This window comes from Enhydra lutris, unplaced genomic scaffold (genome assembly GCF_002288905.1).
Source record: "Enhydra lutris kenyoni isolate GAN:26980312 unplaced genomic scaffold, ASM228890v2 scaffoldscaffold35, whole genome shotgun sequence".
In the NCBI taxonomy this organism is placed as follows: domain Eukaryota; kingdom Metazoa; phylum Chordata; class Mammalia; order Carnivora; family Mustelidae; genus Enhydra; species Enhydra lutris.
Genome location: NW_019154119.1, coordinates 16,064,721 through 16,087,096, shown reverse-complemented (window position 1 = coordinate 16,087,096; position 22,376 = coordinate 16,064,721). Strand labels below are relative to the sequence as shown.

Below are 22,376 nucleotides of genomic sequence, written 5' to 3'. Positions count from 1 at the left end.
ATGAAATGGCTGTTTTTCCTTCAGAATTTTTTTGTAGAGTTAAAATTTTTATTTTCAAATGAATGTCGAATGAGTAGTGCGTAGCCGTGAGCCACATACTTGTGTGCTGTACCACATGTCAGTCTTTAGCGAGCCTCATAACCAGTTAAATAGTCGTGGCTTATCACATTCGTATTTCAGGTTTTCTTCCCCTCGGATCTCAGCCTGCGGATGCCTGGCATGAATTCAGAGGACTATGTTTTTGACAGTGTTTCTGGGTAATAGTTGTCTTTTAATTTGATTTTTAACTTTCAGCTCTTATGACTTTTTGTGTTAGTCTGATGTTGGAAAATCAGAGGTGGCTTTGGTGGTATTATCTTCGCTAGAGGGACATTCGCTTTAGTGCATTTAATTTTGAACTCTGTACTATGTTTCATGTTTCCTTAATTCTTGGTGTTGGTGCTTTTTCTTTCCCTCAGCTTCTTTATGTGATGGTGGTAGAATGGAATCTAAAAGAAGAGATGAGGGGATTAAATCAGATCTCTGAGCTCCCTTCCATTTCCAAGAACATATAATTCTGTGAGAATTCAGGAATAACATCAAGTGGATAAAGGCTTTTATTTTGTATCAGCCTCACTTGTGGTGAAATAAATGAAGTCAGCTTTTTTCTGACCTGACAACCTCTTCTTTTAAAACCTCAAAATTGGGGACGCCTGGGTGGCTCAGTTGGTTGGACAACTGCCTTCGGCTCAGGTCATGATCCTGGAGTCCCGGGATCGAGTCCCACATCGGGCTCCCAGCTCCATGGGGAGTCTGCTTCTCTCTCTGACCTTCTCCTCGCTCATGCTCTCTCTCACTGTCTCTCTCTCAAATAAATAAATAAAATCTTAAAAAAAAAAAAAATAAAATAAAACCTCAAAATTGTACTTCATGCCGGCAATATGAGTATCTTCCAAGTTAATTAGGAAAATGTACGAACACCTTCAGATGTTTTTTAAAAGCATTTAGGATTTCATTTTATAATTTAGTCTTACGCATTTTTTGTATGTTGTGCTTTGAAGTAAAACCAGTTTTTTTTTTGTTTTGTTTTTTGTTTTTAAAATCTAGGATTTGATGGGAATTGAGACTTCCCTAAAGACCTGCCTTAAGGTACAGGAGTCACAAACTCAGATACCTGTAGGATCTAAGATAGGGGTCAGCAAACCTTTTCTGTAAAGGATCAGATAGTACATATTGAAGCTTTGTGAGCCCTATAGGCTCTGTTGCGACTGCCCAGCTCGCTACTGCGGCACAGAAGTAGCTGTAGACTATGCGCGAAGAAGGGTGCGGTTGTGTTCCAATAAAACTTTATTTACAAAAATAGGTGTAATTCTCGAGCTCTGGTCTAGGAAGGTTATTAACTCAAGGGAGATATATACATGTTACTTTAAGTGATAGTGAATGTAGAGAATTGTGCAGTGCCCATCACAAAACATTGAAATTCCAAGCAAAAACCTCAAAAAGAGTGCTGTGCAGACCAAATCGAATTTAATCAGAGACCTACCGGGCCACCTGTTTGCAGCCCTTGCTGGGTAAATACCAAATTGGAAGCATGTCTTGTGAGATTTCCTTCCAAAGTCCTTTTCAGCTGCTAGTATCTTTAATACCCTTAGCATCTAAACTTCTAATTTTTAACCTTTTTACTTCATAGAATTTCTAGTAGGCATTTTGTAGCCCCACATATGAGAGATTTGAGAATATCTGTGTTGCTTTAGCTTATATTTATTGTGCCAGAAGTAGCACATGTGGTTTATAATATGACATAGTCAGTTGGATGTTTGCTGGTAGGTGGCTATTTGCATACATCCACACTGAAGCATTTCAGAGATCGCGCTGACCTATAGAGAGCTTCTGAAAGAGTGGTTTAGAGAGCTGTGGCTTTTTTTTTGTTCTTTAGGAACAACTTTGAATATACCCTGGAAGCCTCAAAATCACTTCGACAGAAGCCAGGAGATAGCACCATGACCTACCTGAACAAAGGACAGTTCTACCCTGTCACCTTGAAGGAGGTGAGCAGCAGTGAGGGGATCCACCGGCCCATCAGCAAAGTCCGGGTACGTTCTGCTCTTGGCTCTGTTCTCCAGGAAAGCTCGTCAGAGCTTTCATTTAGATCTAAATGAAGATCTAAAATGGCAGTATACAGCCTTAACTGTAAAATAGAACACTAAGTAAGATTTCCAGAAGATACTCACCCTTTAGCGTCTTTATATCATAATCCATTCTCTTTCGTAGAGTGTGATCATGGTGGTTTTTGCAGAAGACAAAAGCAGAGAAGATCAGTTAAGGCACTGGAAATACTGGCACTCACGGCAGCACACGGCCAAACAAAGGTGCATTGACATAGGTGAGGAGCTCTGGAGCCTGCTTTTATTCCCAGAGGTGTAAGCATCCAGTTTTCTAGTTCCAGTTATTTTTGGCAGCGATCAGCTTCCTGCCGAAAGCATTTGAATTTTTATGCCAGCTTCTGATCTGTTCCAAACCCTGTTCTCGGCCTCCTGGAATCAGTGTTCTTCACTTTATTTCCTTCATAAGGACGTGTGGCCTGTGCAGTGCTGGCTCTCCAGAGGACTCTGGACCAGAAGCGCTAGAGCTGGCTCACATAAGAGGGCCCTGCTCTTTGGTCGGCAAAGTTTTTGAGGCGGAATGTCTTCTTTAAAAGAGACAGATTATTTGTAGATGATGGTGAAGTAGAGAAAAAACCCTAAATAAACAAGCAGAAGCAAATACTGCTGGCGGGCACTTACCTAAACTATCTCCCCTGGCTACCTGATGAGCTGTACTGCTAGACTCTTTTGTCTTCCAAGAGACCCAGGGATGTAGCCGCTGGGCTGTGGCGGCAGACCTGGGCAAACCCGCGTTTAATGCAGCGGCTTCATGAGAAGGGCTCTTCTTGCCATGTAGAGAATTTTGGTACAGAACCGTCGTCTGTATCACAAGATGGCCCTTAATCTCCGTGTTACTTCTTTTGTCTTTTGTAAAGTTCATGTTCTCTTTTCAAAAAAATTTAAAAGAGCTGAGTTCTCATCTTGGTTCTCTGAGCTAGTTTTGTGACCTTGGGACAATTATGTAACCTTTTAGTCCTAAATATCTTAATTTTGACATAATGGGGAAAAATTAGGTCTAAGCTTACCTATATTTTAAAAATCTTGTGATTCTTATTTTCATCTTTTTGAAATTTTTTCAATCCAACAATATGTTCATATAAGTTTTTCAGAGGCAATAATACGGAAAACGTTGGAACCAGAAATCACAATTTCCCTTTCTTTCCACCACTCATGTAGCTGACTATAAAGAAAGCTTCAACACCATCAGTAACATTGAGGAGATTGCGTACAATGCCGTTTCCTTCACTTGGGACATTAATGATGAAGCGAAGGTAGGTAACCGATCCCGGGGCTCCTCCGCTTCCAGCTTGGGGAGGGAAAGTGGGAGGAGCTTAAGGATTTGGCAACTGATTTTTTTTTTTTTAATGGTTTTGCATGTTTTGTTCTTTCGCTAAGGAATAGCGAGAATGAACTCTGTAAGAGGATAGGTGAGAGTAATTAAGTCATGAGGTGTGTGAAAATGAGACAAGACTTCGGGAGAAGAAGCAGCTGTTGTCTCATCAGCTATGCCCTTCCTTCTGACCTAGCAGAGTCAGCTGGATTCTCGACTTTCTCTCTTAAGTGCAGCTTCTTCCAGAGGTTACAAAACTGTCCTTGTCCCTCTCTTTCCTCCAAAAAGGACAGTTTTTGTCGACCTCCTTCTGCACGTGTGGTGCAGTGCGTGAGCCTGCAGAGTGGCAGGGGGCGGGGGAGTCGGGGCACCTGACGCCCCATTCCCTGTGCTCCTTTTCCTTATTTGCAGAGTGGCATTAATACCTCCCTCCTACCTCCTGCAGGCCTGGTATGTGGATTATTGAAACAATTGCCCAGGAAGCTATTGGAATTTCTTCAGAAAGTCTCTTAAATACAAGTTCTTGTTAGCGGTACTATCCTGCCGTTACTTTCACGTTCAGCTAGAGGAAGGGTCTTCTCTCTGGCACTTTTCCTCATGAAGAGTTGCCTCCAATTCACGTGATCATTTGGATCATTCTAGTTGGAGTGTTTGGTCCCTGCCAGAAAAATTCAGCATGTCCTTGAGTCATTTCTGCCCTTCCCACAGCATTCTTTTAGTATAATCCCTCTTTTGTGGAATTACAGGGGTTTCGTAGGTAGTTTTTCCTTTGGGTTACTTAAAAACTCGGGAGCTCAGGCCTCACAGGGAGATGCGTCCTCCCTTGTGGGCGGTTGGCGCGGAGCCGATGCTGGGTACCGTCGCAGACTTGCCGTGTGCGTTGCGCTGCCCTTTGTCAGGCCAGGTGCAAAGCCACGACCACCTTCCTGTCCTTCTCGACCTTGAGAATTTCTTCTTTTACTTATTCAATAGGAAGCTTAGCAATGACGGATAAGACAGCATTAGGTATTATTGCATAACTTCATTTTTTACTGCCTACGGTTGCTTTAAAAAAAAATCCTATGACTGGATTCTTGCAAACCGTGTGAACTTTGTGGCATCGTTGCTCTCCTTTCTTCCTGGGGTTGTCCTGTCTAAGGCAAAAGTGTGTCTTCAGTGGAGGGCGTGGTGGGTTGGGTCTGCCAGTGTGAGGAAGTGGGGGTTACTATGGTCACATGAGGGGCTTCTTGGTGACCCCCTTGGTCCTACACAGGTGTCCTCAGGGTGCGTCGTCCACCGTCTGGTGCTCGAGTAACCCGGGAATTCTCTATAGAAGAGTTGTTAGGAAGAAAAGGAAACTTCATTTTATGTAATTGTTGCTACAGTTACTTTGAAATTAAATCTCAAGGTAGGACTCAGCAGCCTATAAGAACAGTGGGCCCTGTGCCCTCCGAGAGCTTCTTTTCTTAAAGCAAAATAGAGATAGACTTCCTGTTTGCCATTAGGGACTAATTGAGAAATTGTGGAGGTGGTGATCTGGAATGCCTAAGTCCTGAGTCCACTTTTCTGATTTACCGGTGACCTTGGGTTTAGTCCCTTAGTTCACTAGCTCGATTTTCTCCCCTTTCTCCCCCTAGGAAAATAAAAAGGCTGTGGTGGCCAACTCTCTTTCTCATTGGCACGTCATCAAGGTTAATAAGCACTTGTCAGAGTGCCTGGGGATCTGGGTGGAAAAGCCCAGCATGTGGGCGGGGTGCTCTGGTTGTCTGACGTGTCACTCTTGTGGGGGTAACGAAAGTCCAGGTGACGGGTCAGAATAATGGCTGCTTTCATTCTGACGACCTTCAGCATGTTTGTAGTAAAGAGAATTGTTGTTGGGGTGTCTTAAGCAGCCTTAGTAGCTGCTTGTTCATGGATGGAGGTAAATTCAGTTTTCATTTCCCCTTCCAGACCCCCAACGCCGACTTGGCTTTTAAGCCTTTGCCTGCTACCGGAAAGAGTTTGTGCCATTTCTTAATGAGGCTGTTGCCTTTTGATGCTGATATCAGGCATCAGCTTCAAGCATGTGTTGGAATTCAGTGTCCAGATTCTTGGCTTTCCCTGGCCAAGTGGATGTTTTCTGTTTTTACACTTAAAGTAATTGATGCCCCAGGGCATCTAGAGTGAACGAGTATGCGTGCAGAATCTTGTATAGATTTTTTTGATTTTTGATTCTTTTTCAAAAGTATCCACTTTCGTTGCCCACTTTTCTTGTTCTCATTTAGAATACGTTTGTTGTTCATTCTCTCCTATAAACGTAAGAGTTGATGTGTGCCATTTCCCCTGCTCCCCAACACACTTTAGAAACAAATCTAATATCCCCTTCTGACCATGCCAGGATGAGTAAAACCAGACTTCTGGCCCTGTGTTGACATCTGAGTTTTCCCGTAGCTTCTGCAGCTCGCTTTGGGGGTGACTGTATTTTGAGGACATAGGAATCCTGAACACCATGGCTTATGTTCCAGTTTGGAAGGAACACTGCCCAAACTGGACTCATCGTACCCACTCCCATCATATTGTCATATACTTGTGTTATCATATACCTGCTATTCCTGTAGGAACTCGAAGACATTGTGGAGGTTGTTAAAAAAAAAAAAAAAAATGATGAGTTTTCAAAATGGCAAGGAGGAGGAAGTGACTCTGAAAAGCCGAGGTAGCTTAGGAACAGGCCCCCAGGTGGCCCTCACCTCTCCGTGCAGACCTGTTTCAGCTCGTTTTCCTGTCTTCCACACAAAGTTAGATTTGTCTGGGTAGCCAGGCTTCTTTTAAAGAGGCAGAAATCTCTGGACAAGTGCAGGTTCATCAGACACCCGTCTTCCCTCGTGGAATACCTTTACGATCAGATTTCTTCCCTTCAGATGTACAGCTGATCGCAGGTGATTTTGGCAGGGAGGAGCCTCCGCCTTAAAAGTGGAGCTCTGGTGAGGGGCTGCAGTTGAGAATCCGGGAGTTCTGAGGGCATCGGTCACGTGGAAGAGGGCGGGAAGTGAGAAGGGCGCATGAGGAAGGTCAGGGAAGGTGTGTGCCTTCTGGGGCTGGATAGAGATTTTGTCCAGAGCCTGCTGTGCACATCCCCCGCCCCGGGGATTCGTGAGGCAGCGAACAGCTACCGTCCGCCAGGACCAGGGCGCTGTGCTCAGTCCAGGCTGTGACCCTGGTATTGTCATTCAGGTACGTTGGCGGTACTATGGGCTTTTGCGGGAGAGTTTGAGATCCTAAATATAACATCATAGAAAGGGTGTTTACACCACTTTGCAGATGAACTTTGGAGACACTGCTAATTTATAAATTAGGACTGTCTGTCCTGTTCCAGTGACAGTATTTCCCAATGGTTAATTCTGGATAGGCTGCACATCTTGGCCTAGAGTTTTATTTCTTGCTAGAATTATAAATGAAGGGTTTACAACAGTGTTGAGATTTGGTTTGTGATAGGAAGTAAGGACCTCTCAGAGCCTGAAGATCTAGAATAAATAGAGGAAACAGAAGTTAGGGAGAGAGAATTAACTTCCTTTAATGCCTGTTAAATGCTAGGCACTGTGCTAAGGGCCCTTTTCCGTGTTCACACATAACGAGGTAGTGCTACCTGCTCAGTACACAGAAAAAAGCACTTAGTCCCCTAGATGAGTACGTGTTTGCTACGTGGTCATCACAGTGAGGCTTCCGAGGAGGCAAGAATCTAGATCTTGAAATGGACAGAAGGCTTTTTGGACAGGGGGGAGTATTTAAAATTCTAGTGGCTCCCAGCTGGCTCAGTCAGTGGAGCCTACTGCTCTTATATTGGGTGGAGAGTTCAAGCCCCAGTGTTGGGGTATAGAGATCACATTAAAAAAATAAAATCTTTAAAAGTGCGATAATTCTTGTTAATAGAGTAGCTTTATGGCTTCACTGTTCTCTTAGTAGAAGGGCACTTTGCTAACAGGAAATAATTTATGTTGATTGTTAGTAAGTGATGTTTAACTACAGAGAAATATAAATTGTAGCTGTGTTGGAATCAGGTGAAAATTGGGCCAGCCAGCTTTGAGGGAGCCCCTGGATTCAGGGGACCGCTAACAAGAAGGGATCTCTGTTGATGGACTGGGAACACATTGAGTTGTAATTGCCTAGACAGTTTGGCAACAGGAAAAGAGCTACGGTCCAAAGCCAAGCTCAGGTTTTCTTTGATCACCTGTATGTAGCTGTGACGCCCCTGAATATTAAGCAGATCTTTCTATTTTTAAAGTTTTTCTTTAGAGAGTGCACGCGCACGCCTGTGTGGGTGCGCCTGTGTGTGAGGGGGTGAGGGGGGAGGAGGGGGAGAAAGAATCCAAAACAGGCTCTGTCCTGAGCACAGAGCCAGATGTAGGCTGGATCTCACGACCTTGAGATCATGACCTGAGCCAAAATCAAGAGTTAGACTCTTAACTGACTGAGCCACCCAGGTGTCCCAAATTTTAAGCAAACCCTTTAAAAATGTAGTGGACCCCAGGGATACAAAACATGTAACAGATTTGTTCCGATCGTGACTTGTACATTTTTTTTAATTAATTTTTAAATTTTGTAATAAATGTATAATGTATTTTTATCCCGAGGGGTACAGGTCTGTGAATCGTCAGGTTTACACATTTCACAGCAGTCCCCATAGCACATACCCTCCCCAATGTCCATAACCCCACCACCCTCTCCTGACCCCCCTCTCCCCGTGACTTGTACATTTTTACACCAGAAGCTGCGTAGTGGTGCAGCCACCGTTCCCATGTTTGATTTTTAAACTATCAGCAGCAAAGCACTTACTGCCAGACAGACGCGCATGGAGCTCCTGCTAGAGGAAGCAACGTCGAGAAGTTAGATGTGGAGTCTGATGTTTCATTGTGTGTGCATTCATGGCTTAAAGCAGCCTGGCCTGCTTCCTGGCGTGTTCCTGTGGGCCCCGCTGGCTTTCTGAGTCTTCGGGAGACCTTCAGAAGCAGCACTCCATTTCAGGCTGCGACTGGATTTCTCGCATATGGATAGAACGTCTTCTCCTTGGTGGCCTGATCTTATCTGTGGGGGTGACAAAATGTTTTGCCTCTTCATGGTCAGTGAGAAGCAAAGGGTGGGAGGCAGTCAGAGATGGGCAAAACCAGAGCATTCCATTCTCTAGAGGAAAAAACCCATCAATGAGAGCACTTTGTGCTTTTAATTACGACCTATCCACTCTAAGAAGGAACAACCGAGCCATTCTGAAGGGTTGGGCTGTCACTCAGAGCCAAGCGCTCTATGTATCTTGGAGAGGCTCGTGTTGCAAAAGAAAGAGGATTAAAATAGAATGCTCGGCCTGACTGGGGTGCTGAGCAGGGGTCCGTGTTTGGATATGGAGCTGGTATCTCGCTGGTATCTCGCTTTTGTCTTCTTGTCTCTGCAGAGAGTGCGGAGTTCCTGGTGAGGGATTATGGAGGCTCGCAGAGTTCATTCTGTCAGAGGGTGTAGCCGATCTGGTAACTTGAACTTAAGACTTTTTGTAGGTTCTTGTGGGATGCGGGTTTATGAGTTTAATGACAGTTTGTTGTTTTGTCTAAGCATAATATTTGGAATTCATTGTGAGAGTAATTTTTAATTGGTTTGGACTGAGCATATCGCATGCATTTATAGGGATTCCATTCCCGTGAAGCATCAATTAAGTGCTCTATTAAAGCGAGGTGTTGCCGTGTTTGGTCGCATTAAGCAGGGACAGGTTCGGTTTGTTTCACAACTTTAAATTCCCAGCGTGAATGGGAGGGAGGAGGGAGAGGAGTGAGTCAAATATTTTACTTGCAATCGCAATTAAACGCAGGCAGGTGATTTCAAACAAAAGTGTATCCTCCCTGGCCTGAATAGAAGTCTGGAAGCATTGCTACTTTTAAAACAAAGGATAAGAGACTTCTGAGGTCTGGGCAAATGCAAGGCTGACGCCATCGAATGGGATTATCCCTGAGTTCTCGCCTGGGTGGGGGGCCAGCACAAGGGGAGCAGGAGACCACCCTCCGTCCAGCCTTCCAGATCGGCACGCACTTGACTCCCGGTGTTTCCTTCCATGCGGTTTGAAAGTACATATTTAGGGGCGCCTGGGTGGCTCAGTGGGTTAAGCCGCTGCCTTCGGCTCGGGTCGTGATCTCAGGGTCCTGGGATCAAGCCCCGCATCGGGCTCCCTGCTCAGCAGGAAGCCTGCTTCCCTTCCTCTCTCTCTGCCTGCCTCTCTGCCTACTTGTGATCTCTCTCTGTCAAATGGGTAAATAAAATCTTTAAAAAAAAAAAAAAGTACATATTTACCAGAGTAAAAAAATAAACTTTTTTCGTGCCAGAAACATAGTCACATTCCTTTATAGATAATGAACAGTCTGTAGAGTTTGAGTTTGGCCAGTTTTGGAAATGACAAGAAGTTGTTCTTGATGGGAGGTTGGGGAAAGAATGCCTCCAATCAACCAACACGGAGTAAATTCTTAGCAATTGGAAAGTTGGCTTTGAAGAAGTCGATCTGGGGCAGACTGGGAGAAAGGTCTCTCTCTGGAATTTCTTACCATTCTTTTCGCTGGACTGTGGCTTGGAAGTGTTTCATGTAGTATCCTCTGGCGTCTAAGCAAGAGGTTCGTCCAGACGGAGGATAAAATGCACTGACTCCTGGTGGACATTCAGAGCGCCGGGGAACAAGAGGGCACACTCACTGCAGCACACGCCTGAGGGCAGGCGCCCGGCACCTCATGCTTCTCATTGGACAGGGAGACACTCGGCAGCTGAAGAAGGCTTTGGTTTGGTAGTGAAACCTGTATCTTGTGAAACAGGTTTGAAGCATCCCGTGTACTTAGCAGCCATTTGTGCCATCACTTGAATTTGTTTTTCTTTCTTTTTTTTTTTTTTGGTCAAATTTTGCCCCTTCCACCACCCTGCCACTGTCAAGAAGCACTGAGCTCCTCTCCGGAACTTTCTCCTTTGACAGCTTGTCACCTCAACCCTCCTTCTCCAGGTCCTTCCTGGAAATTCCATCTGAAGTGGTTTTATAAACCTGTCCTTTCAACTGGTTTCGCTCCGTGTAAGCCGAATCGGAGAGCTCTCTGGCCTGACGTGAGTAGTAGCAGCTGGATTTACCTGAGCAGTAGGGGCCTTGGGGTCAGGCTCCTTTCACAGGGCAGTTCTTCGTGCAAGACTCCAAATCCTTTAGTAAATATAAGTGAACTCTCTACGTTAATTACTCATTTGGGGACTTTTTTCTTTAGCTTTTTTGCAAAATGGAAAATATCTTATAATTAGGAATTTTGACTGGAAGTCCGCTCGCCTGCCCGGTCTGCCCTCACGACCCGTGGGCTTCCATGTCCCGTTCTGGACCCAGAGATGCTGGAATGTGGTCTGTGTTTGCCTTGTGTCACACCTGCATCCAGTTCGCATATTTCACAACGGACATCCTACTTATTTGGGACAACAGGTGCCAAACCACTGTATCTGCCACTGTCCTTAAGTTCACCAGGTCCTGCTTAAAGGCGAGGCCACAGGGAAGTCAGTATGTGGGTACCTCCAGCATGTGTCTGTGTGTCTTGCTTCCCAACTCCTCCTCTGTTTCCCTGTCTCTCTCTCTCTCTTTCTCCTCCTTTTCTCTTTCTGTGTCTCTGGGACCTTTCCCCTGGCCGTCTGAAGTCTGCAGAAATCGGAGCTGCCGTGTGGGCGGCGTGGGAAGGCGGAACTGAGGCCACAGAAGGCGGGCGGATTTATGAGAGCCTTGTTTTTTCTTCAGAGAGACACCCTGTGTAGAGGTGAGAAGATGTTAGGTTAGTGCCCTGCTCTTCCCAGATCCTTCGCCTCTGTACTGTCAGCCCTCCAACTCTTGTTCTTAGCTCCTGACGGTCGTTCGATGGCCTGACAAATAGCACAGATCCCAGTGGCATATTTGGAAGCTTCTAGTTCAGGCTGCAATCATTCTGTAGGAGGGTGTTTGGAATTACCTCACACCATCAGAGTAATGGGGGAAGTATGGCTTTCCTAGGACTGTCCAAGGAGTCAGTAGCAGAACTGGATTCTAGTTCTGGGTTTATGACTCAGTCTTTGATGCCTTCTTGGGCTTGGTTAACGAGGCCGGCACACACGGATTAAGTCGGAGCTGCGGGGATGAGACAGAACTAAGATAATCAGGGTTTGTTTGGTTTTGTTTGTTTGGTTTTGGTTGGGGAGGAGGAATGTTGATTAGGATTAAGTGTCTTCTATGTAATGCTCGATAAGTTCCTGTCGACGTAGACTGCGCCAGGAACTGGGTCTTGATTTCTCAGGTGGCGCCGGTTCCCACTCGCTCTGGCTCCAGCTGGCGTTTATCACTTCACGTCAACGTATTGAAAACAGGGTGATTTTATTCTCGTTAATTAGTGCTGTGGATTTAGGGTGAGAATAAACTTTGTTTTTGACTTCCTGTTGCAATTTCATATGTCAGGAGGTTTCTAACTAAGAAGAGCTTCTTTTAGATATGTTTTCGAGTGATCTTTCTGACTGATAGGGAAGAGAGTTCAATTAGAATTTGTTCCAAAGTGTCTGCTTTCAATTAGTAGGTCAGTTACATTCTAGGAATAAAAATGATAAACTTTATATCTGTATCTGACTAAGCTGAATTTTAATACTAGGTTCGGTGAAAATGATAAAAGATTTCCAGAGGCCTGGGAGTGTATCCAGGAGAGCTGCCTTGTCTTGAAGGGCACCACGTCATCAGCTAAATCTCGTGACTTATGTGAAATCAAATAGAAACTTTGATTCGAAGGATAGGCACCTTTCATTTCATGCCTCATGATCAGAAAACAACCTCTGCTCACAGCCATTTGGGAGTCACTTTTTCCTGTGACAATTTTTCCATGAGGTCCTCTCCAGCTCTCTGTGCTTCCACGTGGCGGTATGGTTTCTGGAATGCCGAGTCTGGAGCCGGGGATGCGGGTCCTGGCTTCGCCTTTGCCTTCTACTTCCTGTGTGCCTTCTACGGTTTTTGTGTCTTCAGAGCCAGGGCCTCAGGCACAACTGAACAGTCTCGCCAGACTTCAAACGTGTGGAGTGGCGGGAGTCTGGACGGTCCGCTGCTCATGCTGAAGGTCATGTTTGTTGGGTATACAACAAATACGGAAGTCCATTTTTGGAATATAAACACATTTCTTTTTTTTTTTTTTAAAGATTTTATTTATTTATTTAACAGACAGAGATCACAAGTAGGCAGAGAGGCAGGCAGAGAGAGAGGAGGAAGCAGGCTCCCCGCTGAGCAGAGAGCCCGATGCGGGGCTCGATCCCAGGACTCTGAGATCGTGACCTGAGCCGAAGGCAGAGGCTTTAACCCACTGAGCCACCCAGGCGCCCCTATAAACACATTTCTGAGCTATCAGTTTTTTGAAACATCTTCCATGGATAAATCAACCTACTTTCCTTTTTTCTTTTCTTCTGTCTGACAGATCTTTTCTCTTTTCTTGCTTATGTTGACCAGACAGTTGAATCTATCTGTGCGCCGTAGCACACACATGGCAGATATATAATAGTGACATAGGTAACCAGGTATGCTCTCGGCTCCAAATGCAACGCTTTTTCAAAAGTCTGCTGCGCATACTCTGGTTTGCAAAAACAAAATACCATTCTTCCTTGAAGGATTGTTTCATTTCAGTCATTACAGACTGATTTAAATTATTTCTAACATCCTTCCAGGAAATTCTATGCAACATAATTAATCTGTTGCTAATATGTGGGAGAACTGGCCTAAGAACTCGTGTTGCGAAGGGTTGACCTACTTTTTTTTTTTTTTTTTTAAATATTTTATTTATTTATTTGACATAGAGAAGCAAGAGCGAGCACAGGCAGACAGAGTGGCAGGTAGAGGCAGAGGGAGAAGCAGGCTCCCTGCCAAGCAAGGAGCCCGATGTGGGACTCGATCCCAGGACGCTGGGATCATGACCTGAGCCGAAGGCAGCCGCTTAACCAACTGAGCCACCCAGGCGTCCCAAGGGTTGACCTTCTTAACTGTACACTCACTCCTTCAGCGGATTCTTCATTGTACTTCTCTGTGCAAGCACTGTGAGGGCCAAAATAAATGACTCAAGCGTAAAGCCTGTCCTCAGAAGCGATGATACTCTCTCTGTGATGCACAGATCATCAGTGAGGTTAGAAAAACTCCGAAGTCCGGGGGGATGACTGCTTTCAGCCAAGGGGATCCACAGAAGGCTTTACGGAAGAGGATGCGCCTGCTGGGGTTCTTTGAAAGCCTGGACCTACAGAATACTTTTGCAGAGTCTGTTTGATGAGATCCTTGTTCTTTTTCCTTATTTTTAGCTCCCTCACAGATTATCTGTTGTGAATTTAAGTGGAAAAGAGGCAACTGGAATAGTTTAGTTCATGGAGCTGCTTTGACATACTGAGGCCCAGACATTGTGTAGTGAGGAAAACAACAGTTGGGACGCCACCACGCCCCTTAGTGTGGCGTGAAGCCGCAAGGGAAGGGACAGCTTGTTTATTTATCAAATGCAAAATTAGTAGATAACCCGCAGTTTCCTTAGTGGATGGTCACTGTGGAGAACAGCTTCAAGTGTAAAAAGCCGGTAAATGCAAGAGAAAATCATCTCATGGCTCATTGTGTGGTTTTATCTCTGCCCTAAAACTTACCTTCTTTTTCTCTGTGTACATATATATATGTATTTATCTATATAGATACAGGTATGTATGTTAGTGAGCCTTGAAATGCCGTAATCTTTTTCGAATTAACTGAAGGGATGTGTGTGTGTCTGTAGAGTTGATTTAATTATCCATTAGACAGATATTTATTTCATGTCCGGTATGCGTGAAAGGTTTCTTGGCATTCTCCTCTCTACCAAGATGACCTAGGTGTGCAAGTCTACGTGGAGGAAAGTTGTGAACATAAATAACCTGTGAACTTGGGCAACAGGTTACATGACCTCTAAGCCTCAGTTTCCTCATCAGTGAAATGGGGTCAGAATAGTACCGATTTCATAGGTTGTTTCGGGGGCCAGAGTGAGGCGCACTGTAAGAATGCAGTAAGTGTAGCTCAAACATCATGGCGATGTGTAATTTTAGTTGACTGGGGTTTAGGAATTGGGGGTCATTCATTTAGCGAATATGTGGTTCTTCTCGCCCAGGCACTGCCAGGGTGCTTTGGGAATGTAAAGATGAGTAAGACATGGCCCAGTTCTCAGAAAACTCAGAATTTAGTGGAAGAGATTGCCACTGTAGTAAGACGTCGATAGAAGTTAACACATGGGAATAGAGCTTCCCTTAGAATGGGAGGATTGGGGAAAGGTTCCTCGAGATGAAACTGTTGACAAAAAGACAGCCAAACATTCAGAGCCCAGAATGGGCCAATAGCCTTGGCAAGTCGGCCTGTGGAACGGAGACTACTGGATATTGATTGAGGTTGGAAGTGAGCAGCGGTGAGGGTGTGGGGGGTGTTGGGCCCTGGCGTGCCCTAGTAAGGACCTTGGACTCTACCCTGTAAATGAGTTTGTCTCAGAATGTCAGGGTCTTGTGGGCCAAGTATATTGAGGTTAGAATTTCTGTGAGATTTTTAATACTGTGTTTTCAAGTCAATTCGGTGGTAAGACTTGTTAAAATCACAAGTGTTTTGAAGTGAAGTCCGTTGCTGCCAGGACGTCTCAGTGCAAGTGTTTGTGCTTGGGTATCAGGTTTGGTCCAGATTAAGGCCAAAGGAGTTCTTGGGGTGCCCTGTGATCAGACATTTTACAGCTGTTTGAATAGAGTAATAGTTTTCAAACTAGGATCTAGGTTATATTTTTAGGGGTTAAGGAACGTTTCTCTCTCTCTCTCTCTTTTTTTTTTTTTTTTTTTTACAGATTTTATTCATTTCTTTAGAGAGAATATACATGAGGGGGAGGGGCAGAGGGAGAGAGAAAATCTCAAGCAGGCTCTGCACTGAGCAGAGATGCCAGAATCAGGAGTTGGACACTTAACTGACTGAGCCACCCAGGCATCCCCATTTTTTTCTCTTTTAAAAAGGATACGTAGGGGCGCCTGGGTGGCTTAGTCGGTTAAGCATCTGCCTTCGGCTCAGGGTCATGATCCTGGGGTCCTGGGATCAGGTCCTGCATCGGGCTCCCTGCTCAGCAGGGAGTCCACTTCTCCCTCTCCCTCTCTTCCTCCCCCGTTTGCTCTTTTGCTCACTCACTCACTCTCTGAAATAAATCTTTAAAAAATAAATAAATAAAAAGGATACATATATTACTCACATTTGAGAAATACTGAACAAGGGAGTAGGAAACGTGGCTGGAAAGGTAGATTGGTGTCGCATAGAGCATCTTGAACGCTGAGGAACTGAGTCACTATTACATAGACAGGGAGCTCTAAAAAATTTTGGTAAGAATAAAGGATTAAGATTTGGGGGCGCCTGGGTGGCTCATCTTTAAGCATTTGCCTTCAGCTCAAGTCATGATCCTGGGGTCCTGGAATTAAGTCCCACATCAGGGTCCCCGCTCAGCGGGAAGCCTGCTTCTCCCTCTCCCACCCCACCTGCTGGTGTTCCCTGTCTTACCGTGTCTCTGTCTGCCAAATAAAAACATAAAATCTTAAAAAAAAAAAAGGATTAAGATTGGTAGCGATACTGTATTTGGTGATTGCCTAATGTCAATGAAGCAGTCTCTCTTTCTTTCATTTCATTACCTGATTTGTAGCCATTTTATTGTTCAGAGGGCCCTTTGCTAGAGGTTGGGAGAAAAAAGGTTAATTTGTGTGAATTGATATTAGCTCTTTTTTATCAAGTGTTTTTATTTTGGGGGGGCACCCTTGTACGTATTTAAAGTTTTGTAAGGATTTGAAAGTAAAATTTGGAGATACTGTGTAGCCTTTTTGCATCCGCATGATTTTTCCATCATTACTGGCATGTAATTCAGGACCATTTTGTAATAGGCATTGGAAGAAATACAAAAAATGTGCCAATCCCTTGAAAACACTTTAAAAATGGGGAACTATCTCTGCTGTCTTAGGCGTTGAGCACTTAGAATTACCGTGTGACAGAGTGACAGAAGTGTTGGGGCGAGGTGGCGCGTTCAGGGCCCGTGTTGATTCCTTTTCGTGTATGAGGCGATGAGGGGATAGGGAGATGCGGTCCTTTACCCCACACTGAAGCTCAGAGTCTGGTCACAGGGGAGGGGAGGTGAGCTGCTTGGTCCAACCTGCTCAGTAGTAAAATGGGGCTGAATTTCTATTTGGGGCCTTAGGGAACACGCCTCACCGCAGCTCCATGTACTGGTACTGGGTCTTCATTGAGGAGAGTGGTACTGGTAGAGCATGGAATAAAGGTTCTTTTAGGATTGAGGGGCAGAGAAAATAAAGATTACCGAAGTGGGAAAATTCCTGTAAAGGATGTGTGAGACTGGAATGGGAGTTCGGAGCTAGGTTCAGATGGCCCGGATCTTTTGGATTCCTTCCTTCCGAGGGAAGAGAACCACTGAAGGTGTTCGTGGTTTCTCTGGCCTTTTCATCTTCCCGGCCATCAGGGTGGTGTCGTGTGGATGAGTTCCTGGGACCTCTCATGGACTCTGATGAGCCTGACACTTTGTTACTGGTTTAGTTTAAAAATCGAATCTCTTAAGAAAACTTTGTCGGAGTTGTTAAAACTGAGCTGTTATACTGATCCTGGGATTCGGTTCCTGCTTATATCTGCTTTCTTAGCAACTCTACAGGTTCATATTTAGAAATTTTTTATTCTACTCATTGAATAAATCAAATTATGGAAGTAAAAGAAAACTATTTTCATCATTATAGCAGCAATGTTAAAAAATATGCAAAATTCTACCTAGATCTCTCAGTGGGAAAAAAAAAATTAAGACTATATTATTTGGATGTCAGGTTCTTGTACAGGAATAATAATATAAACAAGTATTAACTGTTGTGGTAAAATTTTTTAAAGCAATAGCCCTTTTTAAAAGATTTTATTTACTTGAGAGAGAGAGAGAGCATGAGCAGGGTGAGGGGCAGAGGGAGAAGCAGACTCGCCACTGAGGAAGGAGCCAAGACAGGGCTCGATCCTGGGATCCCAGGATCATGACCTGAGCCAAAGGCAGGTGCTTAGCTGACTGAGCCACCCAGGTGCCCAGGAACAGTCTTTTTTTTTTTTTTTTTAAAGATTGTATTTATTTATTTGACAGATCACAAGAAGGCAGAGAGGCAGGCAGAGAGAGAGAGGGAGGAAACAGGCTCCCTGCTGAGCAGAGAGCCCAATGCGGGACTCGATTCCAGGACCCTGAGATTATGACCTGAGCCGAAGGCAGAGGCTTAACCCACTGAGCCACCCAGGCGTCCCAGGAATAGTCTTTTTCTTCATGAAAAATATCCTAGTATAGTGTACTTAAGTCTGCCAATTTCATTACTTAGCTTCTGACTCAACTTCTTAGAGTTTTTGTAACTTTTGACTGATAAATTTCAGGTGCTTTGTTAACACTTGCTGTGAATTAGGTGAGTAGAAATTATTTCTATAATTTCTACCCATAAATGAAGTTCACTTGTTAAAGCTCACACATCTGACCACTGTCTTTAGACTGGACGGTCAGCGTGATTTACCAGGATCGTGCCTTGGTTTGCTGTGTTGCTAGAGCCCAAAAAGAGTGAGTGAGTGTGGGGGGGGGTCTGTAAAATTCGTTCTTGGTTGCTTTCACTTCACGGTCTGGGAAAATGAGCTTCTGAGTCCAGCCTGTGTTTTGAGCCTCGTGCTTCCTGGTGTCTTTCTCCCCCTCCCTTTTTCTCCTTTGAGGAGTGACCGTAGAGACAGCCGCCAGCTGTGCGAACAATAGTGTGTGGCTGCCAGAATGCTTCCTGGAAAAATCATCATAAATTAGTTCAAGATCTGATTTCTTGTTGGTTCTGCGCTTGTAAATGCCATTTAGAATTTAAAAAAATCCATACAAGTTAATCCTTTGATAATGGAAATCTTTATTTTGTTGTTTTCCTCACATTTTCAGCTGAGGTCTGAAAACAAAATCAAATCTTTTGAGAAGTTTTAAGTGTGTGAATTCTCAGCCAAGAATGAGGAACTACTAGTTGTTAGAAAACTGGGCTGGACCTTCGAGAAGGATTTTTTTTTTTTTGAGAAGGAATCTTGTAGAGCATCTTCGACCTGTTTAGCAGTTTATTTTTGTGGTTTGTTTTTTTTCTCTCCTAGTGATTTTGGTTGGGAACATTAGATGCTCATCTTGAGTAAGATTTATGTTTCATTTATTCGAATAAAAGCAAACTTTTCCTCAAAATCGGTGGCAAGGAAGCGTGAAAACGGAGAAAAGGTTATCCCCGTGTGTATTTTATGAAGGAGTGGAATGTGTAATCGTCATCTTACTTTTTACCTCTTTCCCACCCTTGGAGGGGATAGTGCCGTTTTTCTGTGACCGTGTTATAGAAAGTATTTTTCTCTGCGCAGTGACTGTGGCCCAAACTTTTGTTTTACTCAGATTTAGGTGACATGGCCTGTAGTTCCGCCACTGTGGGCGGTTGTCCATGAGGTAGAACCGATCCCAAATGTTAACGCTGCAAGGAACAGACGGTGTCCCTCTTCTCGGGGCCCCAGGACCTAGAGGAGAACTCCGCCTCGTGCTTCTACTCTTGTCCTCTCACCCCTTTTCGGTGCTGCTAATGAAAGATGGTCACCTTCCTAAATAAGATTCCTGGAAACAGCTTCTCCCTTAAGACCTACTCCAGTCCCCTCTGCGAGTGTGGGTAGTGTTGATAGAGCGTATGGTTCCCCACGTTAATGACACGTTAGCGAGAGGTGCTTCTTGGGAAGTCACTTATGCGGAAAGTGGAAATGTTGAATTACAAAAAGGGAAGTAATACTTCCTCGCTCTTGACTACACTGTGACGATGTAAGGGTAAGTTTATTGTTCGAGCACTTCGAGAAGGGGGTTGTTCAGATCAGGGCTCAGCAAACTGCAGCTCTCTGCAAACCCTGGCCGGCCAGCGCCTGTCAGTATAAGTCAAGTTTCACGGAAATACCACCACATCCACTGGCCCGCGTATTGTCCGTGGCTGCTTCGGCTCTGTTACTGTGGCGTTTAGCTGTTGCATGTCATCCACGAAGGCTCAAACACCACTGGATCCTGTTACGGAAGAAGTCCGCCGTCTCCTGGTTGAGAGAAATAAGTGACAGCTGTCACACGCGTCTGGGGCATGCTTCCTCTCAGCCGTATTCACGCCCTGCTCCCTCTGCATTTTCCTTCTTTGGTGAATCACACACGTGTTAAGCGTGTGATGCGCACCAGGCCTGAGAAACAGGGCTGACCGAGTGTTCCGTCTGTCTCCAGGGCTCTGTCCCTCACGGACACCGAGGGTCACCGGAACATGCAGTTCATCAGCCACGTCAATCAATCCCTGCGAAAATCGCATGTTCTGGGAGGAAGAAACAGAAGCATCGTTTGATAGATTTGTAATAGGCTTTTTTTCTGGTCACTCTTTTTATGAACTGTGAGTTCTTGAGGGTGTGCGTGACCTTACTGAGTGGTGAGGCTGCGCAGGTGCTCTGACCTTTACCTTTCCGCTGCTTGGATGGATATGATTGTTCGATGGGGCTTACACAATTTTAATGAATGTGATTGTTCGATAGGGCTTAAAATTTTTTCTAGTGAGCAAACTTGATGGGGAACCTATACATACACGTAGAATCTCTGAACTTCTTAAAGGAAACCGTATGTTGGGGCTTGTTTTAATCATCTCGAACTCTGGGAACCAAAGGAGACCTTTGGTGGATCAAAGTGTAAGTGTAGAGAAACTTTATCACCTGATAGCAGTGGCTTTTATCCTCACTGGTCACTGGATTACCTGGGGAGCAGTATTAACTGTTGTGGTAAAATTTTTTAAAGCAAGGGCTATTGCTTTAAATGGCCTTGTGTCTGGAACCTTCCCTCCCCACCAACCCCCGCAGGCCAGTGAGAGCAGAACCTCTAGATGGGGCTTTACTGTCTCCGGTAAGGGCCACGTCCTCCGGGTGATTCTGACCGAGTCTGGCTGTGAAGCCCCCGAGAGCCCTGGCAGCGCTGGGGCTCCCGGCACCGTGGCGTGTGAGGCTCTGCTTTATGAGGTCCTTAACCCTAGACGAGTAGTTCATGTCATTACTTGAAATGGCACCCTTACATGGTTCTTTTAAAATAATATGATTTGTTAAAAAAAATTGATAAATGTATGACACAAAATTACTGTCACTAGTAAATACAGAGTTAGGGATAAAGGATTCATAATCATTCAGTATAAATATAATCCTAGGACTCGGGAGGTAGGAGTGATCTGGACATCATCGGACTCACACCTGCGTCGGACAGGCGACGACCCCGGCCACGCTCCCAGCACTCGGTAGCGAGGGGGCTGGAGCTCCCACGTTTCCATTCACAGGCCAAAGCCTTTCCCTTGACACCTAAGGCATCTTGCGCTCTTGCTAGTCTGCGGTTGAGGCTTAAAGGTAGCAGGTGTGTCCCCTTCACTGGCAGCAGCGCGTACGCATGACTGTTCCGCTCCGGGAGGCTTCGTGGGCGCCGCCCTGGCTTCCTTCCTGGAGGTCTGCGGCCGCTCTCCGCCTCGTACCCCGCGTCCCGGGCCTGGTGCGCTTACCTCTTGCTCACTGTTTCCTGGTGGGGGTATGCGTTTATCTAGACAAGGTCGTGCTCTTTTAATACTGGGTTAGGGATGCTGTAAACTTTCTTTGTTGCATGTAGAAATAATGCCGGGTTTGGAAGGAATCGATTTAAAAATAGGACAAGAATGTGTGTAAGAAAGTGGTTGCAACTCATCCTTAGCAACAGGGAACGTCTCCTTGAAGATTCCACATTTATACTGATCCTGCGGTTTGCTTCCTGCTTATTTCTGCTTTGAATAGAAACTTGACGCTGGGAAGCAAGGGGAGGTTGGGCTTTAGCTTGGATTACCGTGAAATCCTCTTGTAAATGGAATATTGCTTTGGGTCAGAGACTTCCTGGAATTGTTGAGGGTTAAGTGTAACTTTCCCAGGCTGCTGGTTTTGAGTCCTAAATTGAGCCATGGAGCCTAGAATGATAGAGAAAAATTGAGATTTCCCACTTGGTTGTAAACTGGAAAATAGGGTGATTTGGTTACTTGACGCGCTCAGTTGTTCGCGTGGACTACTTACTGTCTTTCTGTTTGTCTTTCTGTCTTTCGTCCGTTCCGTCTTTTGTCTGTTTCATAACCGATCTCCTTAACTCAGATTTGTAAATTGTATATGAAGTGTTTCTAACAGCCTTCCGTTGACTAGTGAACAATATGGGCTTGAACTGCAGAGGTCCCCTTATATGTCACTTTTTTCCAATAAATATATTGGAAATTTTTTTTGAGATTTGCGACAATTTGAAAAAACTCACAGATGAACCGCATAGCCTAGAGATAACCAAAAAAGTTAAGAAAAAAAATATTGTAAGAATATAGTATCTAATGTGTGTAACATGCAAAATACATGTAAATTGTGTTATTGGGAAGGCTTCTGGTCAACAGTAGGCTGTTAGTAGTTAAGTTCTGGGAGAGTTGAAAGTTATACGTGGATTTTTGACTCTTGGTGGGGGGCCGGCAGTCGGTACCCCAACCCCCACATTGTTCCAGGGTCAGTAGTATAGGAAAAGACAAAGTCAAAGCACAAAGTTTCTGTAATGGATTTGAAATTCATACATACACTTTTTCCTATATATCTAGATTCAGGTATATTTTAAAACAAAAGTGTTTTGTTTATTTGCTGAAAATGGGTTAACTGGAAAGAAAAACAGTGGGCTAGAAAAGGCAACCTGAGACCCGGCAGGGGGCTAAAAGTAAGTGTTGAGAAAGCTGTCACATGGAGAATATGGGCCTGGCCTCGAAGTATTTGTGGTCTAGCCATGGAAAGAAAGCATAATGCATGTCAGACGGCAAACCATTCCTGGTAGTAGAGCAAAGTGATCAGGGTAAAAAGTTGATTTGGGAAAGAC

General features: G+C 44.8%; 1 protein-coding gene across 1 annotated transcript in view; it reads left to right on the top strand.

Moving 5' to 3' along the window:
* LOC111154135 (grainyhead like transcription factor 1) overlaps nt 1-22,376 on the top strand; it is a 50,250-nt gene that overhangs the window by 9,844 nt on the left and 18,030 nt on the right. The window contains exons 5-8 of the mRNA XM_022513545.1: nt 181-257; nt 1,916-2,072; nt 2,251-2,362; nt 3,300-3,394. Coding sequence (XP_022369253.1) covers nt 181-257; nt 1,916-2,072; nt 2,251-2,362; nt 3,300-3,394 — 441 coding nt within the window. The remainder of the gene's footprint in view (nt 1-180; nt 258-1,915; nt 2,073-2,250; nt 2,363-3,299; nt 3,395-22,376) is intronic.